The sequence below is a fragment of the Peromyscus eremicus genome, chromosome 22 (assembly GCF_949786415.1).
Source record: "Peromyscus eremicus chromosome 22, PerEre_H2_v1, whole genome shotgun sequence".
NCBI classification, from domain to species: domain Eukaryota; kingdom Metazoa; phylum Chordata; class Mammalia; order Rodentia; family Cricetidae; genus Peromyscus; species Peromyscus eremicus.
Genome location: NC_081437.1, coordinates 31,110,227 through 31,134,198, shown reverse-complemented (window position 1 = coordinate 31,134,198; position 23,972 = coordinate 31,110,227). Strand labels below are relative to the sequence as shown.

The 23,972-nt window shown below is 43.4% G+C and overlaps 1 protein-coding gene across 1 annotated transcript in view; it reads left to right on the top strand.

Annotated features, from left to right (window-relative positions):
• The first annotated feature begins 1,371 nt into the window (after positions 1–1,371).
• The window catches only part of Vsnl1 (visinin like 1), a 59,367-nt gene continuing 36,766 nt past the window's right edge, over positions 1,372–23,972 (top strand). Inside the window, exon 1 of the mRNA XM_059248511.1 lies at positions 1,372–1,533. Coding sequence (XP_059104494.1) covers positions 1,372–1,533 — 162 coding nt within the window. The remainder of the gene's footprint in view (positions 1,534–23,972) is intronic.

The following is a 23,972-nucleotide window of genomic DNA, read 5'->3' as shown; positions in this document are numbered from 1 at the left end:
ATTGTCCCCTCAGGGCTGTTGCAAGTACAGACCTGCTTAGAGCACATGGAATAACTGGTCCACTTGAATACATTCTTTCAAACCTAAATCACCCTGCTAGCTAGATCTTAAACATCTTCTGGTACTTATCTCTTTCTGATGTGTCCTCAGACTTTCATGAATTTTTTCTTCAGCCACTCTCTGGCCGATTGGCCACAGTTTAATTATCTTATTATAATAAAACAACAACATTAAAGATATTGAGAGCTGTTGGTTTCAAAAGGCCATGGGAGTATACAGCAGGTGACAACTAGTGTTCAGAAGGTCAACCTATCAGAACCAAGGGTTCTGTTAGAGAAAACCATCATCCGAGGCATTATGGAATTGCTGCCTTTTGAACGAATTGGGTATTTCTTGTTGTATACTCCCATGGTCTTTGGCTACCAGCAGCTCTCAATATAAAAGGATTTAAAATATTAATTATCCAGTAAAAATACAACTATTTTAGTTTTAAGTTATTCTTTTTATTTGCTTCTTAATTAGCCATCACAGTAAATCTGGATTCTGTTACATCTGTTAATTTATTTTAAGAAGAATTGAAAGAGGATGGTAATTAATATTTCTGTATCTAACACACGTAGTTAACTACAAATCAAGGTGACAAGCTGAAGGTTCTGGACCTGTCATATCCTCCTACTCTCCACTCTGCTCTTGACCATACAAACTTGCAGTTCATGTTGGAGACATGGCTTCAGACACTGGCATTTGAACTTCGAAAGATTAAAAATGACAGGATGAAATCTAGTCGATGAAAATTCACTAACCAATTTGTAAGAAAAGAGTAACCAAAGAGTAAGAATTACTGTGATAGTCAAAATGAGCTGTTTTCATTAGAGAAAAAAAAAACAAAAACAAAAAAAAACCCAGGACTTGGGAACTAGACCAACCGAGGCACTACGATAGATGATCAGGTTTTCCAAATCGATTTTCAAACTTTTATTATAAAGTCCTTCCACGGTTCTTGTCCATCTCTCTCCCAATATCTCTGCAAGTTAAATGTAGAATTAGATGCTTAGCTGTCAAGCACTAGTAACTGAACCGTAACTCACGGCAGTAACCCACAAGCTTCCATATACCTGACTCGAACATCATGGACGACGGTTGCCTGGTTTCCACGGGAAAGTCAATACCTCGTGACAGGTGACATGATGATGGGAAGGATGAGCTGCCCAGACCTCAGGCTTATCCAAAGGGGTTTTCCTGTCCCTGTCTATACTCGAACACCAAGTGGAAGGAGGCAGACCTGGGGAGTCTGTGATCTAATGGGCAGAAGTGAGTTCTGGCCACTGCGGTGACCTGCATTGATGTGGTTTGTGGTTCTCCGCAGGCACAATGGGGAAACAGAATAGCAAACTGGCCCCCGAAGTCATGGAGGACCTGGTGAAGAGCACCGAGTTCAACGAGCATGAGCTCAAGCAGTGGTACAAGGGGTTCCTGAAGGACTGTCCGAGCGGGAGGCTGAACCTTGAGGAGTTCCAGCAGCTGTACGTGAAGGTACACAATTCCAATGGCTTCTCCTTCCAAACAAGATCTAGCTGGTTAACTTCAACTGTGGAGGCTTTCCATTCTAACCTTTACGCCGCTGTTTTGATGCAGAGGGGTGTGTGTGTGTGTGTGTGTGTGTGTGTGTGTGTGTGTGTGTGTGTCTATGCATGTGTGGGGGGGGGGGTTTCTACAGATAAGTGAGGCAAGTTCTGAACAAGAAAAAATAGTTGTTAAAACACTGAATATAGTTTTAGATGGTGATAGCCCCTGCTGCAAGTGCCATAAAAACCCCCGAGATAGTGTCTGCTGGTGATCATACATGCATAGACAAATATGTAGATGTACACGTATTTTTTCCTTAAAGAGAATGTACCTGTGAGCAATTTTTCACCATGAAAGGTTCTAGCTGCAGGTAAGGATTCAAAGTCCCAACACAGCTCATTGAGAAGAAGGTATTACATGTATCGAATCATCAATGTTTACCCATGGACTAAATACTTTCTACTGCTTAGACGCTAATCTTTCCATGGATATCGGCTATCATCAAAGTACAGTTTCTGCTGCAGGGGTGTTGCTTGGGTTTGCTTGAGTTTGTGAATCACAGTGCCCCTGGCATAATCTAGGGCATTCCATCTTGTGGACAGACACTTACATAATGTTACACTGGCGGGAGAGATGCGGGGTTTTTTTTAACCTTTTCTGACTGAAATACCAAGTAGAAAATGTCGCTTTTTATTATTTTATTATAACAAATGTCAGTGTGAGCTATGTGAACTATCCAGGTGTGTATCCATGCGTGGGAGGTTTATGTAGCGCTTCGAGCACCTTTATCTCTGGGGCTGAGCATTTATCACCCACCACCTCTGAGCCAGCACCTCCACTCTTACAAGTGCTCAAGAAGGGGCATGTTCATAGCTGCTCTGTTCACAATGATGAGACTGGGAAGCAACCCAAATGCCCATCCTCGGGAACATGGAAAATGGAGCTACGGCATGTTTACCATTGAGACGGTTGAACTCCAGCAATGCTAAAAACACACGTACAAATGTAAGGTCAGAGATCCTAAATTAAACAGGAATAAGATTTCTTTGTAGGACAACACGTTAAGTACAATGAGGTGATAGGAAAAAGGGAAATGAAGGAGTGGGGAAGGAAGAGAGGAAGAAGCAAGAGAAGAGGCAGGGCTATGGCTGTGTGGTAAGGTACAGATTGTATTAAAGTCTCAGCATGCTTCAGGATGGTGAGTTTGTGGCTGCGTATTGGATTAAAAGCTGACCAGCCAGCTAACTAAACTAACAGTCAGATATTACGTGGACTACTGGTGATTGCCAGGCACCCCAAGTGAAGACTGATCAATTCTTTTCATGTAAACCGTAAGGGTATATTAAATATCATATCATCAAGTGTGTGCAGAAAGGAACATATGTTGTGCAATGCACACATATGTGGTAGAAGATCACAATGGGAGGTCTATGAGATGACTCGGATAGTGAAGGCACTTGCCACCAAGCTCAGATACCTGGGTGTGATCCCCAAACACCTCATAATAGAATGTTGGAAAGAGAAGCAAGTCCCACAAACTATCCTCTTACCTCTACACATGTGCTGTGGCATACACACACACACACACACACACACACACACACACACACACACACACACGAGTTATGATTACTCTTTCCATTGCTATGATAAAAGCTCTGACTAAAGACTTTATTTGGCTTACACATCCAAGTCACCATGTATTACTGAGGGGAGCCAGGGCAGGAGCTGAAACAGAAACCACAGAGAAACACTGTTCCAGGCTTGCTCCTTCTGGCTCATGCTTGCCCAGCTTTCTAGAACCTAGAACTACTGGTCAGGAGTGGGACCATCCACAGTGAGCTGGGCCTTCCTATATCAGTGAACGATCAAGATAGATCCCCACAGATATTGCCACAGGCCAATCTGAGCTGGGAAATCCCTCAATTATGATTCCCTCTCCCCAGGTGACTCTTGGTTGTATCAAGTTGACAATAAAAACCGGGACATAAAACACACATATGTATATAGACATATAGATGTATGTATATATACATGCATGTCTGTATATGAGTATATATTATATATAATGCATACATTTTATGGATATATACACACATGAACAAATTTAAGATCACTCTGGCATTCTTAAGAAGATCTGAATAACTAATTGTTAGCATTTTGTGTAGGAATTCTGAGCAGAAGTAGAACAGATATGCGTCCACCCCCACCCCACCTGAGCTTTTTTTTTTTCCGAGCTCAGGACCTCTTATCTGCTACGCTGTAATCCCTCTAAATTGGTGTGTTGGCATCTTATCCCTTAGTATATATGAATGTACCTGTGTTCAGGTGTAGGGTCCTTAAAGAGCATCTTGAAGCAAAGTCAATAGAGTGGGTCCCCACCCACTGTAAATTCTATCCTTATAGAAACCAAAAAAAAAAAAAAACCCTCTGGACACAGGACATACAGAGAGAAGACCATGAAAAACCCATCTAGAGGTCACAGAGACCTCCCTCAGAAGAAATCAACCCTGTCAATGCCTTGTCTAGGATTTGCAGCCTCCAGAACCGTATATCATGGCGTATCTCTCTCTTACGTAATCCATCCGGTATCTGGTACTTCATCTTGGTGGCCCTAGAAAATCAGTATAGTGTGGGTTCCTTTGTTATCAACACATGTAAACTCTGAGCCTTCTCCAACTGATGGAAGGGTCCCCTGTTAGAAGTGCCTGGTTTCCTGTGTGCCCAGGAATTTCTGTGTCTCTGGTCACAGATGTCCTAGCAGAGGCTGCATTATCCTCCCTGCCCCCAGCACTGCTGTGGCTAGGCTGACAAGAACTGTATTTTGCCAACAAGAAGCAAGCACCTGATCTTCTACCCTTAAGAACTTCCACTTTCCAGCAGTCGTTTTGATTGCCAAACCAAGATCACAAGATTAAGACGGTTTGCCATTTTAATCCATTTTCAGAGAAGCCGCTGCAATCTTCAAAAATACTCAAACTCTGGAGATGAACAAGCAACCACCTGAGGGAGGAAGTGCCCTCTCCCAGGGTCTTCCTCCTGGGTGGATTAAGGTATTCCTAGCTTGCTTTGCCAGTGTGATATCAAAACCAAGCACAAGCCTAGGAGAGTATGGAGAGCAGATGAAGTCCTGAGTGAGTACACAATGTTGGCGTGAACAGTCATGTCAAGGACCCTACTGACTCAGCCATGGGAATGGCAAGGCCTTACTCTGGTCTGAATGTATATATTAACAATATTTGAGAGTATCAATCACAGTTCCTCTTCCTGGATGACTGTGGCCTCAGAGTGCTCCCCTACAGAGATAAGACCCACTACTAATATTATCCCACCAGCCTCCTCCTTCAGCTGTCTATAACATCTGTGTATAATAAATGTTCCAAGTTTTCACGCTGCGGCTGGTGCATCTCCATCAGAACACACGGCCCACCTGATCCCAGCTTTTCTACATGTATCTATCATTTCTCCATTCACCCACCTCCCCAGTCAGGTCAATCCCAAAACCACGACGGCCACAGCAGCGGAGTCCTGCAAAGAGCCGTAAATAGACGTTAATGCATATTGGAAATTTGACTTTCAAGATTATTGTTCTCAGGAGTTGTTTTGGTTGTCTCTGGGTGAGTTACACAAGCCGTCACAGGGTTAGTTAAAATATTCTTGGCATTTAGAGACTAACAGATGTGCAATTCAATCTCAGCTGGGCTACATTTGCCAATTCTCCGCCTCTCCGGATCTGTTTCCTTATTTATAGGTGAAAATAATAAGTCTTGTCTTGCCACCTCACTTGGTGGAGTCCCAAAGAAAAAGGAAATGAAATTGATTTACAGCCCATAATAGGCTATGTTTGCATCATGAGTGATCTACTCCTGTATTCTCAGAGAACTGAGACTAGAGTGGGTTTTATTTCATGTGCCAAGTTTGATGGCAGAACAGGAAGATACACAGAGGCAGACCCAGGGCTCTATGAAGGTTCAGCAGAAAATCAAGCTTTAGTCATATCATGACACCCACTATGCGTTCCAGAATTGGGGAGCAGGCTCTTAGGATATATAGCCTAAGGCTGTGCCATCTCCACTTCCATCATGGATTCTCACACACTGAGCACTGGGTCCCCCCAAGAACAAAGCCTCCCCTGGATGCCAAAGGCTAAAGGGGATGGGGATTGGCCTTCAAGGCATTTTTAGTGTGTATATGTGTGTGTGTGTGTGTGGTGTGTGTGTGTGATGTTCACGTATGGAGTCATTTCTTCACCCCTTTATGTGGGTTCAGGGGATCAAACTCACGTCTTCAGACTTGCATGGCAAGCACCATTACTTACCAAGCCATCTCAGAGGCCACAGGGCATTTTTTTAAACCTGTCGCCCACCAACCACTCAGTATCCCGATTCTTATACCACCCCCTCCAGAAAAGAGATGTTCATTTCCCAGAGACACCCACGAAGCTAGATAGATGTTGTTTGGCTAGACTCTAGCCCAAGTGACCCGAGCCTCAGCTTAGTTCACTGTACCAAGTTTTCTTCTCAAAAGAGTGGTAGATGTTGGTGAGGCAAAGGATGGCAGCACCTAGAGTCCAGCTTGATCATCACCTACCTGTTCGATGGTTTGAATTTTAAATAAAGATTATTCACATGTAACAGAAGAGTTCCTGCCAAATCATCCCATGCCCCTCCAAGTGGCCATTTCCCGAAGAGCGTCTGTAATTTGGTGTTAGAAAACATCCTGGCAGCTCCTCCATCTAGGAGCAGTTAGTTTCACTGCCTGGCTCATTTACTCATTCGTGGACTGTTTTCTGTGTGCTTTCTGCGGAGCAGATACCATGTAGGCATGCATTATCTGCAGGAAGCTCCAAGCCTGGGAGAGCTGGAAAGTTGACTTATTTTCACTTTGCAAAACCATCTTAATTTGGAGGAAAAGATACCAGTGGGGTTCAGCAAAACTTCTCTAGGCAAGATATATCCAACCTGTAGCCCATGGGCTGCATGAATCCTGGGATATCTATGAATGAATGTGTCTCAATATGTTTGTAGTTGACGACATCAAATTCCAATGTCAAAAGTTTGAACAACCCTCTGGGCTAAAAACATTGGAAAATAAGTCTACTCGTGAAAATTCTGTTGGCAAAATTGCCCTGTGTCAGATAGGCAAACAAAAGTAAATGTTACAGGGCCTGGGAAGAGACCTCAGTGGGTATAAGCATGTGCTGCACAAGTTTGAGGGTCTGATACTAAAACTACAAAATCACATGAAAAGCAACGAGCATTTGAATATGTGCCTGGAACCCTAGCACTGTAGAGCTTCCTGGCTGTCAGCCTGGGTCCAGTTTCAGTGAGAGACCCTGTCTCAAGGGAATCAAGTGGAGAGTAATAGGGTAGGATACCTAACATCCTCCTTTGGTCTCCAAGTATGTGTACCCTGTAGCTGGAGAGTTTTCTCTCCGGGTCCCACCAAGCCCCAGCAGTCTGACAGACCACTTATAAAATAAACACACAGATGCTTATATTATTTAAACTATTTGGCCTAATGGCTCAGGCTTCTAGCTATCTAGTTCTTACATCTTAAATTAATCCATTTCTATTAATCTATACCTTGCCACATGGCTCGTGGCTTACCGGCATCTTCACATGCTGCTTGTCATGGTGGCAGCTGGCAGTGTCTCCCTCTGCCTTCCTGTTCTCTCAGTTCTCCTCTCTGTTAGTCCCATCTATACTTCCTGCCTGGCCACTGGCCAATCAGAGTTTTATATATTGACCAATCAGAGCAACACATTTGACATACAGACCATCCCACAGCACTACCCTTTTAGAAAAAGACACATACACACACCCATATACATCCACCACCCATCCATACACTACATGCCCATACACATATATAAATAATTAAAATTATTAAATTCAGAGTGCCTGAATATTTGGTAATAAATGTATTTAATAAAATAACAAATTATATTTAATAATGTATTCAGAGTCTTTGCTCTTATGCTTTTAAAGTCTATTCTCTGGAATGCAAGGCATTCTTTCTGAAAGTTGTACATAATATATAGTAAGTATAGGATTGTAGGTACAAACCTTTGTTTTATAGAATTGGTCTTGTTTAATTGCTACATAACTTTGTATAAGTGCCTTCATTTTTGGACAAGTGTCACAGCATCAGAACAAGCCTAAAAGTTGATCTGTATCAATAGCTCTTAAATGTCCGCACTGGTCACTTGGGCTGACTGTCCAGTTGACAGGTGCAGGGGTGTACTCCTCAGGGTTGCTAACCGCCAGGTAGATACAGTGGAAAAAATACACAGGTAACAAATTGAGAACGTTTCTAGATATTAACCAGGGGCTATCCTTGTGTAGACTTCAGGAATTGTATTACCATTAATGAACAGTATATGCATGTATACATACATATATATACATGCACACATATGTATGTATATACATATATACATACATACATATATGTGTTTATATATACATATATATATCGCATTCATTAGATTTACACAATTTGAGTAGCCCAAGAGCTGCAAAAGATGCTTCTACCCATTGATTGACAGGATGTTCTAGGTCCCATTGACACTAGTTACTGACTATCACTAAGACAGAAAAGAAAACCCCTTTTCTAAACTTGACCTTCAAATTAACTTCAATGGCATACAAATAAGAATAGAAGTTTCTGGGTGGAGGACGTGGCTCAACAAGTGATAGCACTCATGAGAAAGCTTGAAGACCTCCATTCAAATCTCCAAAACTTGTGTTTAAAAGCCAATTATGATTGTATGTGTGCCTGTAACCCCAGGAGAGAGTTAGAAGGAGCAGACATGAGATCCTTCCTAGGGCTTGTCCTCCAGCCTAATTCCAGGTTTAATGAGAGACAATGTCTAAAGAGAATAGGGCTGAGAGTAATAAAGCTGAACACATTCATCACCCTCTTCTAGTCTGCTTGGGCACTGCATATGGATGTATATACCACAGAGAGAGAGAGAGAGAGAGAGAGAGAGAGAGAGAGAGAGAGAGAGAGAGGGAGAGAGAGAGAGAGGGAGGGAGGGAGGGAGGGAGGGAGGGAGGGAGGGAGGAAGAAAGAAAGAAAGAAAGAAAGAAAGAAAGAAAGAAAGAAAGAAAGAAAGAAAGAAAGAGAAAGTGTAATTTCTAATCTGTATTTTATTCATTGTGTCTGTGTGCGTGTGTGTGTGTGTGTGTATGTGTGTGTGTGTGTGTGTGTGTGTGTGAGAGAGAGAGAGAGAGAGAGAGAGAGAGAGAGAGAGAGAGAGAGAGAGGTGTGTGTAAATAAACTGTCCCCAATTTATTCAAGACCTAGATTGAGCTGTTTCCTTAAGATCTAGCTCTGTGCTGATACAAATGGGGAAGCAATCAAGACCTTGCTTCTTCAGAAGACATTTTATTAAAAGAAGTAAAAGATGACATTGGGGGGGGGGGTTTATATGTGTGTATGTATGTGTGGGTGGTGTTTGAATGTGTTCATGCGGGTGTGTGCACGTGTGCGTGCCACACAAACGCATGCATGTGGAACCTAAAAGTCAATGTCAGATGTCTTCCTCTGACACTCTCCACCTTATTTGGTCGAGGCAGGGTCTCTCACTGAGCCTGGAGCATTTGAATTCAGAGAGGCTAACTGGAAAATGTGCTCCAGGGGTCCACCTGTGTCTACCCCTGCCAGCACTGGAGTTATGTACATACACTACCATGTCCAGCTCTTATGTATGTGCTGAAGATTCAAACTCAGACCTTCATGCTTACCCAACAGACACTTTCCTGTTTCCAACTAATCCAGCCTTCCAGTCTGAACCACTGTCTTTCAAATCAATTTTGAAAATAGAATGGTGAGCTCAAAAAAAAAAAAAAATAGGGGGATGATCAGTTTTCAAGGAGTGAGATTCCACTTGTTAATCCAAGATAACTGAGAATAGAGCTTATTTTTAAAAATTGTTGGTCAGACGTACACAGAGATGCATTTTATTCCCTTAGAGAAACCGTTGGTTCGTAAGCTGTAACATCATTTCAACTGGGCTGGTAAGGATACTGTAAGTCTCAGTGAGAAGCTTGGGATTCTTTTACATGTGGGATGTTTGCCAGCGTGACTGAGGCTGCATTTCAACTTGAATTAATGTGGAAAGCAAGAATGAGGGTCTTAAATCTCATAAAGAAACAACAATAAGGAGAGAGCCTGGGAAAAACAAGGATTTGTGTGGGGTTCCAATAGCATTTCAGAGAGTAATGAGCTGCCAGTGTGGCTTGAGTTAGAGATAGCTCTCACCCCCAGAGAGGTCCATGTGATAACCTTCTCCTGTCTCAGAGGTGTGAAATCACTTTCTACGGCTTTCCCACCTTGGGATTTGGCTTTCCCATGATAAGGTTGGTGTATTTAGAGGGCCATCGATAGTCCTTCCCACCATCACATCCTAAAGGAATGCTTTTACATGATTCCTCAACTTCTCTGTCTTCAGCATGACGGGAAGAGCATCTGCAAATCCCCCCAAGTTCACTCTTTCCTCCATTTTGCAAATAGGGAGCCAGATGTGTGTGAATGGGACAGGGATATCTGGGGTAGATCCACTACACTAGCTAATATACAAAAGGATATATAAGAGAGTGAAAGTGTGAAGCCAGATAGAGCTGCTCCCTGCTTAGTTACCTGCAGCCCATTGGCCAAGGGCAGCTTATTTTTAGTTGTAAATAGAGCTGGAGAAGGAGAAACAGGCTGATTCTCTTAAGGGATTGTATTTGAACATGCAAACTCATATATCAATCTCTCAGTGTAAGGCAGCTTTGCTTTACTAGATTTTCTGACCCTTTGAAGTTATGGTATTGGTATCCACGGGCATCAGAGACACTGTGGGCCTTTGAATCAATGGATTCACCCACATGAGAACCCATACCCACCCATTGAGCTCCTGATAGAAAGCACTTGATATCACTGGTGCCTCTCTCTCTCTCTCTCTCTCTCTCTCTCTCTCTCTCTCTCTCTCTCTCTCTCTCTCTCTCTCCCTTGTCTCCACTTGAAATAGTTCTTGGCCTTTGACCTTTTTTCTCATTTTTCTCTGAGGGTCACTGTAGAATTTGTGGGAGTCATCTTTTGTCCATGTTGATGTTACTATGACTTGGACCCTGCCCTGGATGCACACAGATCAAACTCAGGCCTATTATAATGGGGACAGAAGGGAAGAAGTCAGCTATAAAATAAGCCTAAATTGTTCATTAGCTCTAACTTATGGGAAATCCTCTTGAGGTCAGTAACACACAGATGCATCAACTGTCATTCATTTTCAGAAAGCCATCACCAATGATAGCGATAGCAAACCCATAACTTCTGGAGAGCACTGGGGCAGGAAAGACATTGGGTCAGGCATCCATAGTTCTCTAAGCTTCTGAGCCCAGAGAAACATACAGCAATCTGTATAAGAAGCTAAAACAGAGGTAGGAAACATATTTACACAAGAAAAGTACCAATTGTCTAGTCTAAGAAGTTTCTAGATAAAGAGTTGGATCCCATTTGATTATACCTTGAAATCTAAGTAGAGTTTGGTGTTTCATTCCTCATAGGCAGGTACAACCTAAAACATCCACAAGGCAGCTTCTTAGTCCATGGGAACTGCTCTAACAAAATACTACTAGCCGAGTAGCCTATGAACAATAAAAGTTGATTTTCATGGTTCTTGAGGCTGGAAAATTGAGAGACTGAGGATTTTCTGATTCATAAAATGGTGCTTCCTCTCTTTGTCTTTATAAGGTAGGAGAAACCAATGTGCTCTGTGTGTGTGTGTGTGTGTGTGTGTGTGTGATGTGAACATGCACATGCCACAGCACATGTGTAGAGGTCAGAGGTCAACTTCAATCTCACTCTATCAGTCCTTGTCCTTTCCTGTATTTGAGATATGGTTTCCTACTGCTTACCACTACAGATACCAGATTGGTTGGGCCTACACACTTCTGGGGATTCTCCTGTATCCATCTCCCATCTCCCATTATGGGCTGGGATTATAGATACATGCTATCACATCCAGTTTTATGTGGGTTCTGGGGATTCAAACTCAAGTACTCATACTTGTACAACACTTTACCTACTGAGCTCTATCCCTAAACCCTCTCTTGGGCATCTTGTGTATGAGTATAAAGCCCATTCACGAGAACCTCATTCCCATGACCCAATCATCACCTATTACCATCACCTGGAAGTTCAGGATTTCAACATAAGACTTAGGGAACATAAACATTAAGCCCATATCAAGTATGAAGACATGGGATTAATGAGGGAAGAAACATGATGGTATTTTAATGGTTGGCTGAAATGTCAGATAACCAAAGAGGTCTTGGGGTAAAAGTAGGGTGGGAAATATAATAACTGTGACTGTGTGGAAGGAGTTTTCAGTCTCCTACTTTGTTCTAGAGATATGGAAAGGAATACAACTCTTAGAAACACAGGTATGAATGAAGCTAATGTTGAAAGTTCAGAGAGAGAAGTTGAGCGTAGCTGAAGAGAGTGGATGGGGAGTGTGGTGGGAGGTGAGAAGAGGGAGGTGATCCTTTGTTTCTTCCCATGTGAATTTCCCTTCCATGTCAGGATTCTAGAATTGCTTAGATCTCTGCTAGACAAACAATTCCTGCAGCACGGATCACTTGATATTATGGCTCCTTCCCTGTCCAATTACACAGGAGGGCAGAGCCCACATTTTACTCATCTCTGATTCTCTAGTGTCCGATAAAAAAGTTAATTAGCTGAGAGGATGAATTGATGAATGAGTAAACGACAGCTTGTAACTTAACAAAAATTCAATTCAAAGACTAAACAGAGGGAAAGAAAACATCTCAAAGCATGCGGTTCAGAGCAGTGAGCTCCGGAGGCTCAGAGTGGTCCTTTCCATATCGAATGCCGGGCAAGAAGACAGGAAAATGTAATGTCCCATTCTCTCAGGCAAGTGGTGAGCTAATTTTCCTATGAATACATTAGGCAATTTCACATCCAGGAGTGTTCTTATATACTATTTTCATTTTCCCAAGATGGAAATGAAAGGATGAAATGTCACACTAAAGATCCTCGATATGAAATGGATGGCTGATGAAAAAGAAACTGCTTATATTTGAGTTGGTAATGAGATTTTCAGGGAAAAATGCAAAAATTGAAAGGATTTTTTTCTTATAGAAGAAAGGCAAAGGAAACCATAGAAGACATAGACGGACTCCCAAAATAGATAGCTTTCCTGCTTTCTGAGTAAATTCCACCACATAGTCAGGGCAGGGCTTATTTTTATCCATGTTCTTTTAAACAATGTGACATGTCTACCAGGAGCCCAATCAATGATGACATCGTGTTGTAGTTAATATGTTGTGGCTTTCACGACTCAGGCCCAGTCAAGTCTCCGGCAGATTCAGAAGCCAGTGCCTGGAGACATCTTTCAAGATGACACAGCTGGGTTGCCAGGGCAACTGGCTGGATGAAGCTTTAGCTGGCTTTGGGAGAGATTACATAAGACCAGACCAACTGGGAAGAGTTAAGTCATGTCCTGGGGGTGAAGCGCACTGGGGCTATTGTCTGTTCAGCTTCCGAGATAAGGACATAGTAGTGACATTGAAAAGGGGATGTCATGGGACACCCACATCCATCTTCTCCATCCAGAAGTCATCAGAGCCAGGTTGACACAGTCTCTCTGTCACAAGACTCTGGTCATGACCACTTTCCTAAGCACTGCTCTTATCATTCATTTTTGAGATTTCAAAGATGTTATTCATTCCCTATTACTCTATATTATGAATACATATTGACATGTGTTTATTATCAAATGGGTTAACAACTCTTAGGAAGGACCCAATCATAACTGAATTTATGGAGGAGATACAAATAATTTGCTGACAGTGTGTAAACAATTTTATAGGTGTGCATTACACACATGCATATATATGCACATTTACATACATATAAATTCAGTTCCTTTATGTGGGTGCCTAACTTAGGACCAACAGAGATTCCTGTGGCTTCGACATGACTAGAGATTTGTTTTTTGTTTGTTTTTTCTCATGGAGAAGCCTAAACTGGTCAGGCAGCTCTGGTCTCCAGTCATTGGGGCCTCCAGCTATTGTTCCCCACTCGTCCACACCCACACATACACACACTCCAACTTGCTCTGGTTCATAGGACCTCAGTGGCTTACTAGTGTCACGGTGTGAATAGGTAGAAGGAAGACCACCAAAGTGGGAAGAAAAGGAAGTTATTTGGTTATTTGAGCTCCCTGGTGGCTGGGTTAGAGGTCCTGATAGACAGGAATAGACCTCCTGTGTGTATGTGTGTGTGTGTGTTGGATTCACCTTGCTCTATTGCACAGGCAGGACATACCTTCCTTGGCTTTGCTGGGGACTGAGGGGAGAGGCAAGCACATAAAGTATAGCACAACACATGGCCAGAAGCTCCCACTTACTGTCCACTCTGCATGCTACAGGAAGTATGGTCTACTCTAAAAATAGGAGAAACTACTATTCTCTAACATGACCAGGACGGTACCCTATCACCTGTGCCCTTTCCTGTCACCTGCTCCTAACCTTGTTCTCTCTTTGGGAGTCCTAAATGGTGTGCTGCCTAGACTGCTGTCTCCTCAATTTGGTGTCTGTATGACTTGAATATCACATATATGGAGGTGTGGCATAGCACTGGGCAAGTGAAGCATGGGATAAGAAGCAAATGCCAATCAATGAGTGATAGGAGCTGAGACACAGGTGCTTGGACATGTACTCTCACTGGTAGTAAGATTTACTGGTAGGCCGGGAGGTGGTGGTCCACACCTTTAATCCCAGCACTCAGGAGGCACAGACAAGTAGATCTCTGTGAATTCAAGGCTAGCCTGATTTACAGAGAGAGTTCCAAAACAGATTTCAAAGCTACACAGAAACTCTGCCTCAAAAAAACAAAAAAAAACAAAAATTACTGATACAAAGTAACTACTGATACAGAGTAACTACTGATATGGAATAACTATTGATACAGAGTAACTAACTACTGATCCAGAATAACTACTGATACAGTGCAACTACTGATACAGAATAACTACAGATACAGAGTAACTACTGATACAGAGTAACTACTAAAACAGAGTAACTACTGATACAGAGTAACTACTAAAACAGTAACTATTGATACAAAGTAACAGTTTGGTCTTTGTATTCCATATATGCATTTATCCCTTCAACCACTTTTATATCCATTCCATCATTAGAAATTGTTGAGCATCTGCTCAAGGAAAGCCCCAAATTAAAAACTGGGGATCCTGAAAATTGTCAACAATTATGACCTCAAAAGCTCATTTAATTTGAAAGAAGCCAAGAACAGAGAAGATAGCTCAATTGTTAACATGCTTGACACTCAAGCATGGGGACCTGACTAAGTTCAACCCCCAGAATCCACATAAGAAAGCTGAGCATTACTATCTGTCTTAATTAGAGTTTCTACTGCTGTGAAGAAAAACCATGACCAAAAAGCAAGATGGGCAGAAAAGGGTTTATTTGGCTTACACTTCCACATTGCTGTTCATCACTGAAATAAGTCAGGACAGGAACTCTAACAGGGCAGGAGCCTGGAGGCAGAGGCCATGGAGGGGTCCCGCTTACTGGCTTGTTTCTCATGGCTTGCTCAGTCTGCTTTCTTCTAGAACCCAGGACCACCAACACAGGGATGGCACCACCCACCATGGGCTGGGCCCTCCCCCAATGAACACTAATCAAGAAAATGCCTTACAGTGGATCTCATGGAGGCATTTCCTCAACTTAGGCTCCTTCCTCTCTGATGACTTTAGCTTGTGTCAAATTGACACACAGAAAAAGCCAGCACATAATCCCTGCATCAATAAATAGCCCTATACCCTTGTGTATACAGACAACACTAAGTAGACTCAGTGAATTATTAAATTTAAAAAGAAGACATAAATTTCTGAAGTTTTAGAGAGGGAATTCTGGAAAATATAGGATGGTATAAAGGTAAAGATGATCAAAATAGGTTGTAGACATATAGAAAATTCTCAAAGAATAAATAAATTTTTTTAGAGTAGGCATGGTGACACAAGCTTTTAATCTCAGCACCATAGAGGCAGAAACAGAAGGGTCCCTGGAATACACTGACCAGCCAGCCTACTCTACTTGGTGAGCTCCAGGCCCATGAAAGACCACACCTTAAAAAAAATAAAGGGGGTACCTCCTGAGGAAGGACATACAAGTTGACATCTAGACTTCACCTGCTCAAGCATGCATCTGTACACTCATAGGAACAGAGAGAAGGGGGAGAGAGAGAGACAGAGAGACAGACAGGCAGACAGACAGACAGACCATGCAGCAAATTGCCATGCGTTGACAATAGTGTGGTGGGTGCAGCTCATGGTGCTGTAAAAATGGATAATGCTCGGACAAGGTTCTGGGAAGGCTCTTAGGGGGGGGAAAAGTCTGTATCTTCAACTTAACACAGTGCAGAGGTAACAAAAAAAAAAAGATTGTGGACTGCAAGAAGAATTTGTGCTCTTTCTTGTTTTTGTTGTTGTTGTGTTTGTTTGTTTGTTTGTTGTTTTCCTTAAGATTTCTTTCTTCCTAGGCCCAGCACACAAAATCATCTTGCAAGGCAAGATCCTAGCTATTTCTCAGGCCCTCTAAAAATACAACTGTAATCTAATGGAAACAAGCACATTGGCAAGACATCCCCTTCCTGCCCATTAGTCAGCCCTTTATCATAACAGCCCTGTGGAGGACAGAGAAGGTGATGTTGGATGGGGATGTGTGAGTGACATGGGGCTGGAAGCATGGAGTGCAGCACCCCACTGCATGTTTCCAAGGAACCACCTCTGAACTCTAGCCAGGCAGAGGCCACGCTTGGTGGCCCTGGACTCTGCTGGCTTTGATCCTGGGGTGCCAGAGTTGGTTTGTCTTCTCAAGGCTGCTGAAAGTTTTGTTCCATAAAGCACTGTAAAATTATTTCAGGACGGCAAAGAGAGATGGGAGACATGGTTCAGCCACTGGGACTGACTCCTGTTCTGAAAAGTACCCATATCTGAGTGATTCACAACCACCTGTAGCTCAAGCTCCAAGAGGTCTGAACACTCCCCTGGGCATCTGTACACACACACACACACACACAAATAAATGAAAAATAAATAAAAAGGAAAATGTTCAAATCTTAGATGGTCTTTTAATTAAAAAAAAAAAAAAAAACCCAGAGCCAGATATCAGCATGAAAGGTGAAAGATCAGAGAAGCAGAACAGCCAGCCACTAGTTCTTACCTCTATGAAATCCTCAGCCTAAAAAGAGTGAGTTCCTGTTTCCTCATGCCTTTTATACCTTTCTCTGCCCTGCTGTCACTTCCTGGGATCAAAAGCTTGTGTGCTTCCCAGTACTAGGATTAAAAGTGGGTGCCACCACTGCCTGGCTCTGTTTCTAGTGTGGCCTCGAACTCACAGAGATCCAGATGGATCTCTGCCTTCAGAGTGATAGGATTAAGGGTGTGTGCCATCACTGCCTGACCTCTATGTCTAATCTAGTGGCTCTTCTGTTCTCTGACCCTCAGATAAGTTTATTAGGGTACACAATATATCACCACAGGAAAAGGAAGAGAAAATCTTTTGAATTCCTACTATGTGTCAAGTAGTCATTCTGAGAAGAACAGGATTCTAGGAGGCAGGAGCAAGAACAACAAAGACTCGCAGCATCCATGAAACACTTACTGTGGCCAAGAGTGACTTGGTACCTATTCTCTAAGTTATTTATTTCATTAAAACATTGGACTCTAGGTAGTGTTATGTTCAGCATTTTGCACAAGAGGCACCTGAAGCATAGAGAGAGAAAGTGACATGTTTGAGGTCACAGGTGAACATCTAAGCTGGGACAAGTTCAGACTAGATTTCCCAGCTCCAACTTAAGCACGTGGCATAAACTCTTAGATCCTTAGTTACTTCACCTAAATGATGGGACTAGCACTCACTACCTCACCCTCAGTCCCCCCTCATCCCCCACCCCCGCTGAGGGTCTCAATTACAGATAGACCTATTAACTGGAGTAGAAATTAGAAACTATAGAAAAGAGAAATCAGCTAAAAAGGCTAGTAATGTTCTTGGAAAACTTACATCCATGAGGCCATGGGGTCAAATTTGGATGGCGGCTACAGGATGGTGTTCAGAAGATGCTTGGGTGGCTGAGTGGGCTCTGAGCTGGACACCGGGGCTCTAGTCTCAGCCCTACAACAGATGCCCATCCAACCTCAGGATAGGCACCGCTCTTCTTTGAGCCTGTTTCCTCCTTATAACAGTGGGTGGGGCTACATAAATGTGAAGGACTTTCTAAGATGATCAGTCTAATGTCTCCTTCACTCTAAACATTCTTCACTCATCACAACTCCCTGATTTCCTCTCCAAGTGGCAGTTGGTGACATATGCATGAAGATGCTTCCTTCATTCGTCACCAAACTGGGCAGCCTGACTGTCTATAGCCCCTTTACCCAGCTTCTCACTGTTCGCCCTCTTGCCCATAAATCAAGTATACACCCCCTCCAATCCCCGGTGACTCATTTATTCATTCAATAAAAATGAGTGACTTCTGCAATGTAAATGGCTATGGGCAGGTCAATTGAGAATTAGACACTAAAGCTAGGGGGGTACATCTGAGAGGCAGAGGCAGGAGGATAAGAAATTTGAGGTAAGCTCCAGTTATATAAATTCAGGAGCAGCTTGGAGTAAACGAAATCCCATCAAAAAGATGGGAAAAGGTGGGAGGAGGTTGAGGAAGGAAGGGGGAGGGAAAGGAGGAGAGAAAAGAAGAAGGGATGAGAGTAGAGATGAGGGAAGAGGAGGGAAGGGGAGGGGAAGGAAGGGAGGGAAAGGGAAAGGAAGGGAAGTGAAGGGGGAAGAAAAATTAGACATCAATATTCAAGCCTGGGGAGGGAGAGAGCTGAGGAGAGGAGAGGAGGGAAGGGGAGAGGAGGGGAAGAGAGGAGAGAAGAGGAGAGGAGAGGAGAGGAGAGGAGAGGAGAGGAGAGGAGAGGAGAGGAGAAGAGAAGAGAAGAGAAGAGAAGAGAAGAGAAGAGAAGAGAAGAGAAAAGAAAAGAAAAGAAAAGAAAAGAAAAGAAAAGAAAAGAAAAGAAAAGAAAAGAAAAGAGAAAACTAAATATTAATCTCACTACCTTCACCACCACCATCCCCAAAAGAAACCACTCCTGAGTTCAGGGGAAGAGGTATAAACACTCAACTCTGAGAGAATGTATTCAGATCACTTGAAAAGAAAAGTCCTACATGGTTGGGACGTGAGGTGGGGGCTGGAAATGTTCTTGGAAAGTAGCTGGTTAGAATGGTGTCCTGGAAGAGTTATACTCCATCTGGGCTCTGGCCTGGAGTGGAATTCCATAGAGAAACCCCATGTGACTGTCACTGAGGGCATGAGATGAGCTGGTAGCCTCTCCCACCGCCACCCCCTAATGATGTCAATGCAGTCCTGGCACCTCTTAGGCAAGGCATTGACAGAAGTCACGCTGTCCTGTTGTCAGACTTCCTGGTTGGAGAAAACATTGGCTTAGCGATGCTCAGCAAATTGCATATTTAAGATGAATCCTGTTGGCAGATCCCCCTGGCCCTTAGCACCAGGAAGTGCCTATGATGGTATAATTATGACTCCATGTGAGCTTGGCCAGTTATCATTTTTCCAAAAGCTTTGGAGGCGCTCTTGCCATTGCCTAGCAGGTGGCAGGAAAACCAGCCCAAGGAGTTCCACGTGACCACGACGGGCCATTATCTCTGATTCTGTGCCTCTCTTTTCCTTCAAACTCAGGCCAGTTCATCCTTGCCTCAGCACTCCACTTTGACCAACCCCAGAGGGAGCATTTATTCCCCTAGGATCAGAGCCAGGGCATGTTTCTCCTTAGCAGGTCACCAGGAAACAGCTGGAGGCTCTCATTTTGCAGAGTGTCTTGCCCAGGGGGATTCAGATATTTGCATTGAACAACATGAAAAAAAAAAAAGATGGTGATGACCGAGCAGCCATGCAAAATGCAAACCCACGTTTGGATCAGATCAAACATAGTTCTCATTTTGAGTGAGGCTCTATCCCTGTTTATAAAATGAAAATAATGTCATGGAGGGTTTAGAACTGAATTAGAGAGATAGCAAAGTGCCTGCACTAAAGAAGTCACCAATAACTCTATTTCCTCCGTTAGTTTTCAATGCAAAGAGAAGTTTTGGTTAGCTCATCATCTGCTTGTAGATCTGTGAATAAATGGCAGCCTGATCATCCCTAAATACAACTCCCATGATATGATCTTACACCCACACACACATACACCACCCCTGTTTCCTGTTGGGCTCTCATATTTAAGAAATGAGCCTCAGCTAGAGAATCTGTAAGGGGTATGTTGTAGCCCCACCCCATCATCCCTACCACCTCCCGGGCCCTCTCTCTATCAAGGTACTTTTCCAAATACCCTGCTATGGACTGGCAGTCAATAGCGATGTGAGCTGATTGGGTGGAGGAAGTATGAACCCAGTTTCTACACAGACAAACATGGTCAACACAGTTCAGTGTAGACCCCGTACTACAGTGACTTGTGTGCGTGGGTCTCAACTCCCCTTTCCCATAGCTCCTGAAAGGGAGCTAACTGAGCACTCTTAGGAAAGTTAACCTGTTCATAGATAGTTTGAGGAGTTTTTTCTCCTTTGTGCTAATGGGGCTCTAGGGTCCCTGCTAGCCAGTGGTAGAGATTCAGAGCTGTGGTGTGGCTCCTGAAGGCCCTGGAAGTGGAACAACCATGAGGCCTTCACTGGACAGGCATCTGGAGTGGGCTCATCACCCATTCTACTAACTCATTCTCCTTGGTATAGACATGCTTCTGCCAAAGACAGGGCCCTCCTTTGACACCAGCTGTCCCTTGGGACTGATCTGAAGTGAAAAGAACATTAAAAGGAGATACCAAACTTTAACAAGATTCCATCCATTGTTCCTTGGAGTCTCCTACCCTTTTGCTGAGTGTATTTCCTGGTTTTTGCCATCCAGGCAGTTCATTTAGAAAGAACTTAAATAGCAAGATTCATCATCCTTCAGTGTACAGGACCCTGCCATGCTGTGCCGCCAAATGCTGGGTGATGAGTGCATGGCATGCACAGCAGTGAGCTGCACAGAGAAGGTAGCAAGTAGGATCAAAGAGGCTGTTGCCACGGCAACCACCATTTATCCTCAGCTTGGCAGGTTGGGCATTCTGGAGTTGAGCATGGCTGAATTATTGCCCCCATTGTGTGGTATTTTTTTTTTTACATTAGATGCCTTTATCTACATATATACATGCATGCAAACACACACACACACACACACACACACACACACACACACACACACACACACTTTTAGCATCTCTTTGACCAAGCAAACGTAAGCAAGGTTCACAGCAACACATTTCAGGCATGTGTTCAAAGCCTTTCTAGATTCAGAGAGTAACTCTGATCCACACAAGGAATATGGGGGTACCGATGAGGAAAGAGTGAGGGGACCAGCTGTCCTCATGGTACCCGGTGACCAGAGAAGGAGTTCAGTAGTCATTCCTGCCTTGCCCAAGGATGTCATCACCTGAGTGTCACTGTCCTCCTGAGGCTGTAACAAGTCATTACGCTCTGAATGACGTAAGACAGCACAATGTTATCCTAATTCTGGGGGCCAGAAGTCCAAAATGATTTCCCTGAGCTAAACTAAGGCTGGCAGCAGAGGTGTGGCCATTCTGATCATCCAGACCTTGGTCCACTTCTGTGACTTTTCTACTTTCCTGACTTCACAGCCCCACCCCACCTCACCCCACGCACCCTGAAAATCTAGCAGCGTAGCTTCATCAAATCTCTGTGTGCTTTTGCTTCCTGGACTCAGCTAAGGACCCCTGATATCATCCCGGCTCCATCTGGACCATCGAGAAATCAGTTTCCCATGTCTGACTCCCTTGTTTACTCTCTCTTGAGTGCCCCTTTCTCAGCATAGAAAGTAGCGGCATCACTGATTGCAGGGATTAAGACATTTACACCTTTGTGGGGAGAGCCTTATTCTGCATATTACACCCAGGTTCTGTGAATGGCATCCCTGGACAACCTACTATTGTAAGAGGAACTACAGTCCTCCTTCCTACACATTGAGTACCTAGTAGGAAATAAGCGCTCTGCAAGGTCTCTGTGCCTATTGTTGATCTGATGTAATCCTTTCTCAAGCGCTATTAGGATGGTATAATTTGCATATGAGGGCATTGACCATGACATGTCAAGTGAATTGGTCCGGTAAGCTTAGTTAAGGGAGGTGGAGGCAGGAGTGACTTTGTATATTTGTAAATGCATTCAACTGTGTCACCCCAAATGCTCCCAGCCCTATAAAGCTACAACAAACCATGAAGAAGAAAAAAAGAAAATAGGTAGGCGTGAGCGCAGTAGGTCAGAAACCTCAAAGAATTCATCTGTACCCAGCCAAATTTATTGGGTAATGAATCTGCAAGTTATATCAGTTTTGGTTGGCTGCAAAAGCACCCAAGCCATCCCCATCACACTTCGCAGGATGGCTAGTGGCAGCTGCAAATTGCTACATTCCAATCTTAGGAACTACCATGAGCTCTCGGATCATCCAGTATACTTCGCACGGGTATGAGGGATGGCTGGAGAGGGAGTTCCAGCTGGCTGCTGAGTTCAAGAAGGCAGAAGCAGAAAGCAGATCCAGAGAGAAGCCAAGAGAGTTACTGTAGGTGGTTAGATAATTTAAAAAAAAAAAAAAAAAAAAAGGCCAGATAACTGCTAGAGGCAAGCAGAGTCCTCTGGTTCAAGGCAGAGTCACTTGAGGCCAAACTGATGGCAATCCAGTGGGCCATGCTGGGGGCCAACTGTGCTGACAATCGGGAGCACCTTGTCTGTCAATCCTATGACACATGTGCCCAATTGGAACAGGTCAGTGGGTACCATGCTGATCCAACATTATGTCTTCTTGTGATCAAGGTTAGTGCAGAATACTCTGTCGGCCCACTGTATTCAGTCAATCACAGGCCTAGTTTTTCTGTACTGCTTCTGATTTGTTCATGGCCCATGTCTTCCAAACCCACTTCAGGAACATCGTGAGTGTTACTGTTGGCTTCAATGGATAAGTCCTTCATCAGTCTGTGCCTCATATTGATGCCGGTGGTTGTCCACTTCCACGAACAGAATGAAAGGTCATTATGCATCCTCATTGGCACCCAAAGTGGAAGAAACTGTTGCTCCATAAAAATGCCATCACCTAGAGCAGGACACAGCCTGAAGGAACAGGATTTTTCCATGCAGTGTGGTGTAACTGAGAACAGGGCACAGCCAGATCTACACAAATGGTGCTGAGTATCCACCACAAACACACTCACTACTGTCTTTCAACCTAATGATTCATGTCCTGGTTAGGGTTTCTATGGTTGTGATGAAACACCATGACCAAAAAGCAACTTGGAAAGTAAAGGGTTTATGTGGCTTACACTTTCACAGCACTGTTCATCACTGAAGGAAGCCAGGACAGGAACTCAAACAGAACAGGAACCTGGAGACAGGAGCTGATGCAGAAACCATGGAGGGGTACAGCTTACTGACTTGCTCCCCATGGCTTGCTCAGTCTGCTTTCTTACAGAACCCAAGACCATCACAATGGGCTGGGCCCTCCCCCATTGATCACTAATTAAGAAAATGCCTTACATTTTTATGGATCATATAAAAGTATTTTCTCAAGTGAGGTTCCCTCCTTTCAGACAACTCTAGCTAGTGTTGAGTTGACATAAAGCTAGCCAGGATAACTTACAAATAGATTTGTAGCCTCAGAAATGAAATATATATATTTTAATCTATATATAACAAATGTCCATCTGTATGTATTTAAAAATAATACAGAGGAACTACTTACAAATTCAAGGGAAAAGTAGAAAGAAACCTCTGGATTAAACTCACCAGGGAAAGATAATTTAAATGGTGCATTGTTTTTAAAGGAGAGCAATTTCAAACCTACCATATTTAAGCGTAATAAAACCTTAAGAGAGTATCTGTGTAATCAAGTACTAATGAGTAGAATAAGCTAGTAGGAAAATTGTAATCGACTCGTGTTATATAATGATGGGTCAGAAGCAATTTGGTCATGTCCAAATTGTTTTGGACAAGGTGAAGAATAACATCTTAAAACAATATCCATGTGTATGCACACACCATGCGCACACACACACACACACACACACACACACACACACACACAAGTCAGCATCTCTCATCTAACCAGGCAATAAAGACAGCAGTGTCTAGGGAAGCTCCTGGTTCTGTTTCAATTCTTCTGGGCACCTGAGAAGACCCAAGAACATTATGACAGGAAATGCTTCTGAATAGTGAACTTCCCCGAGGCCTTGTACCCCACCCCACTTAGTTCTTCTGCAT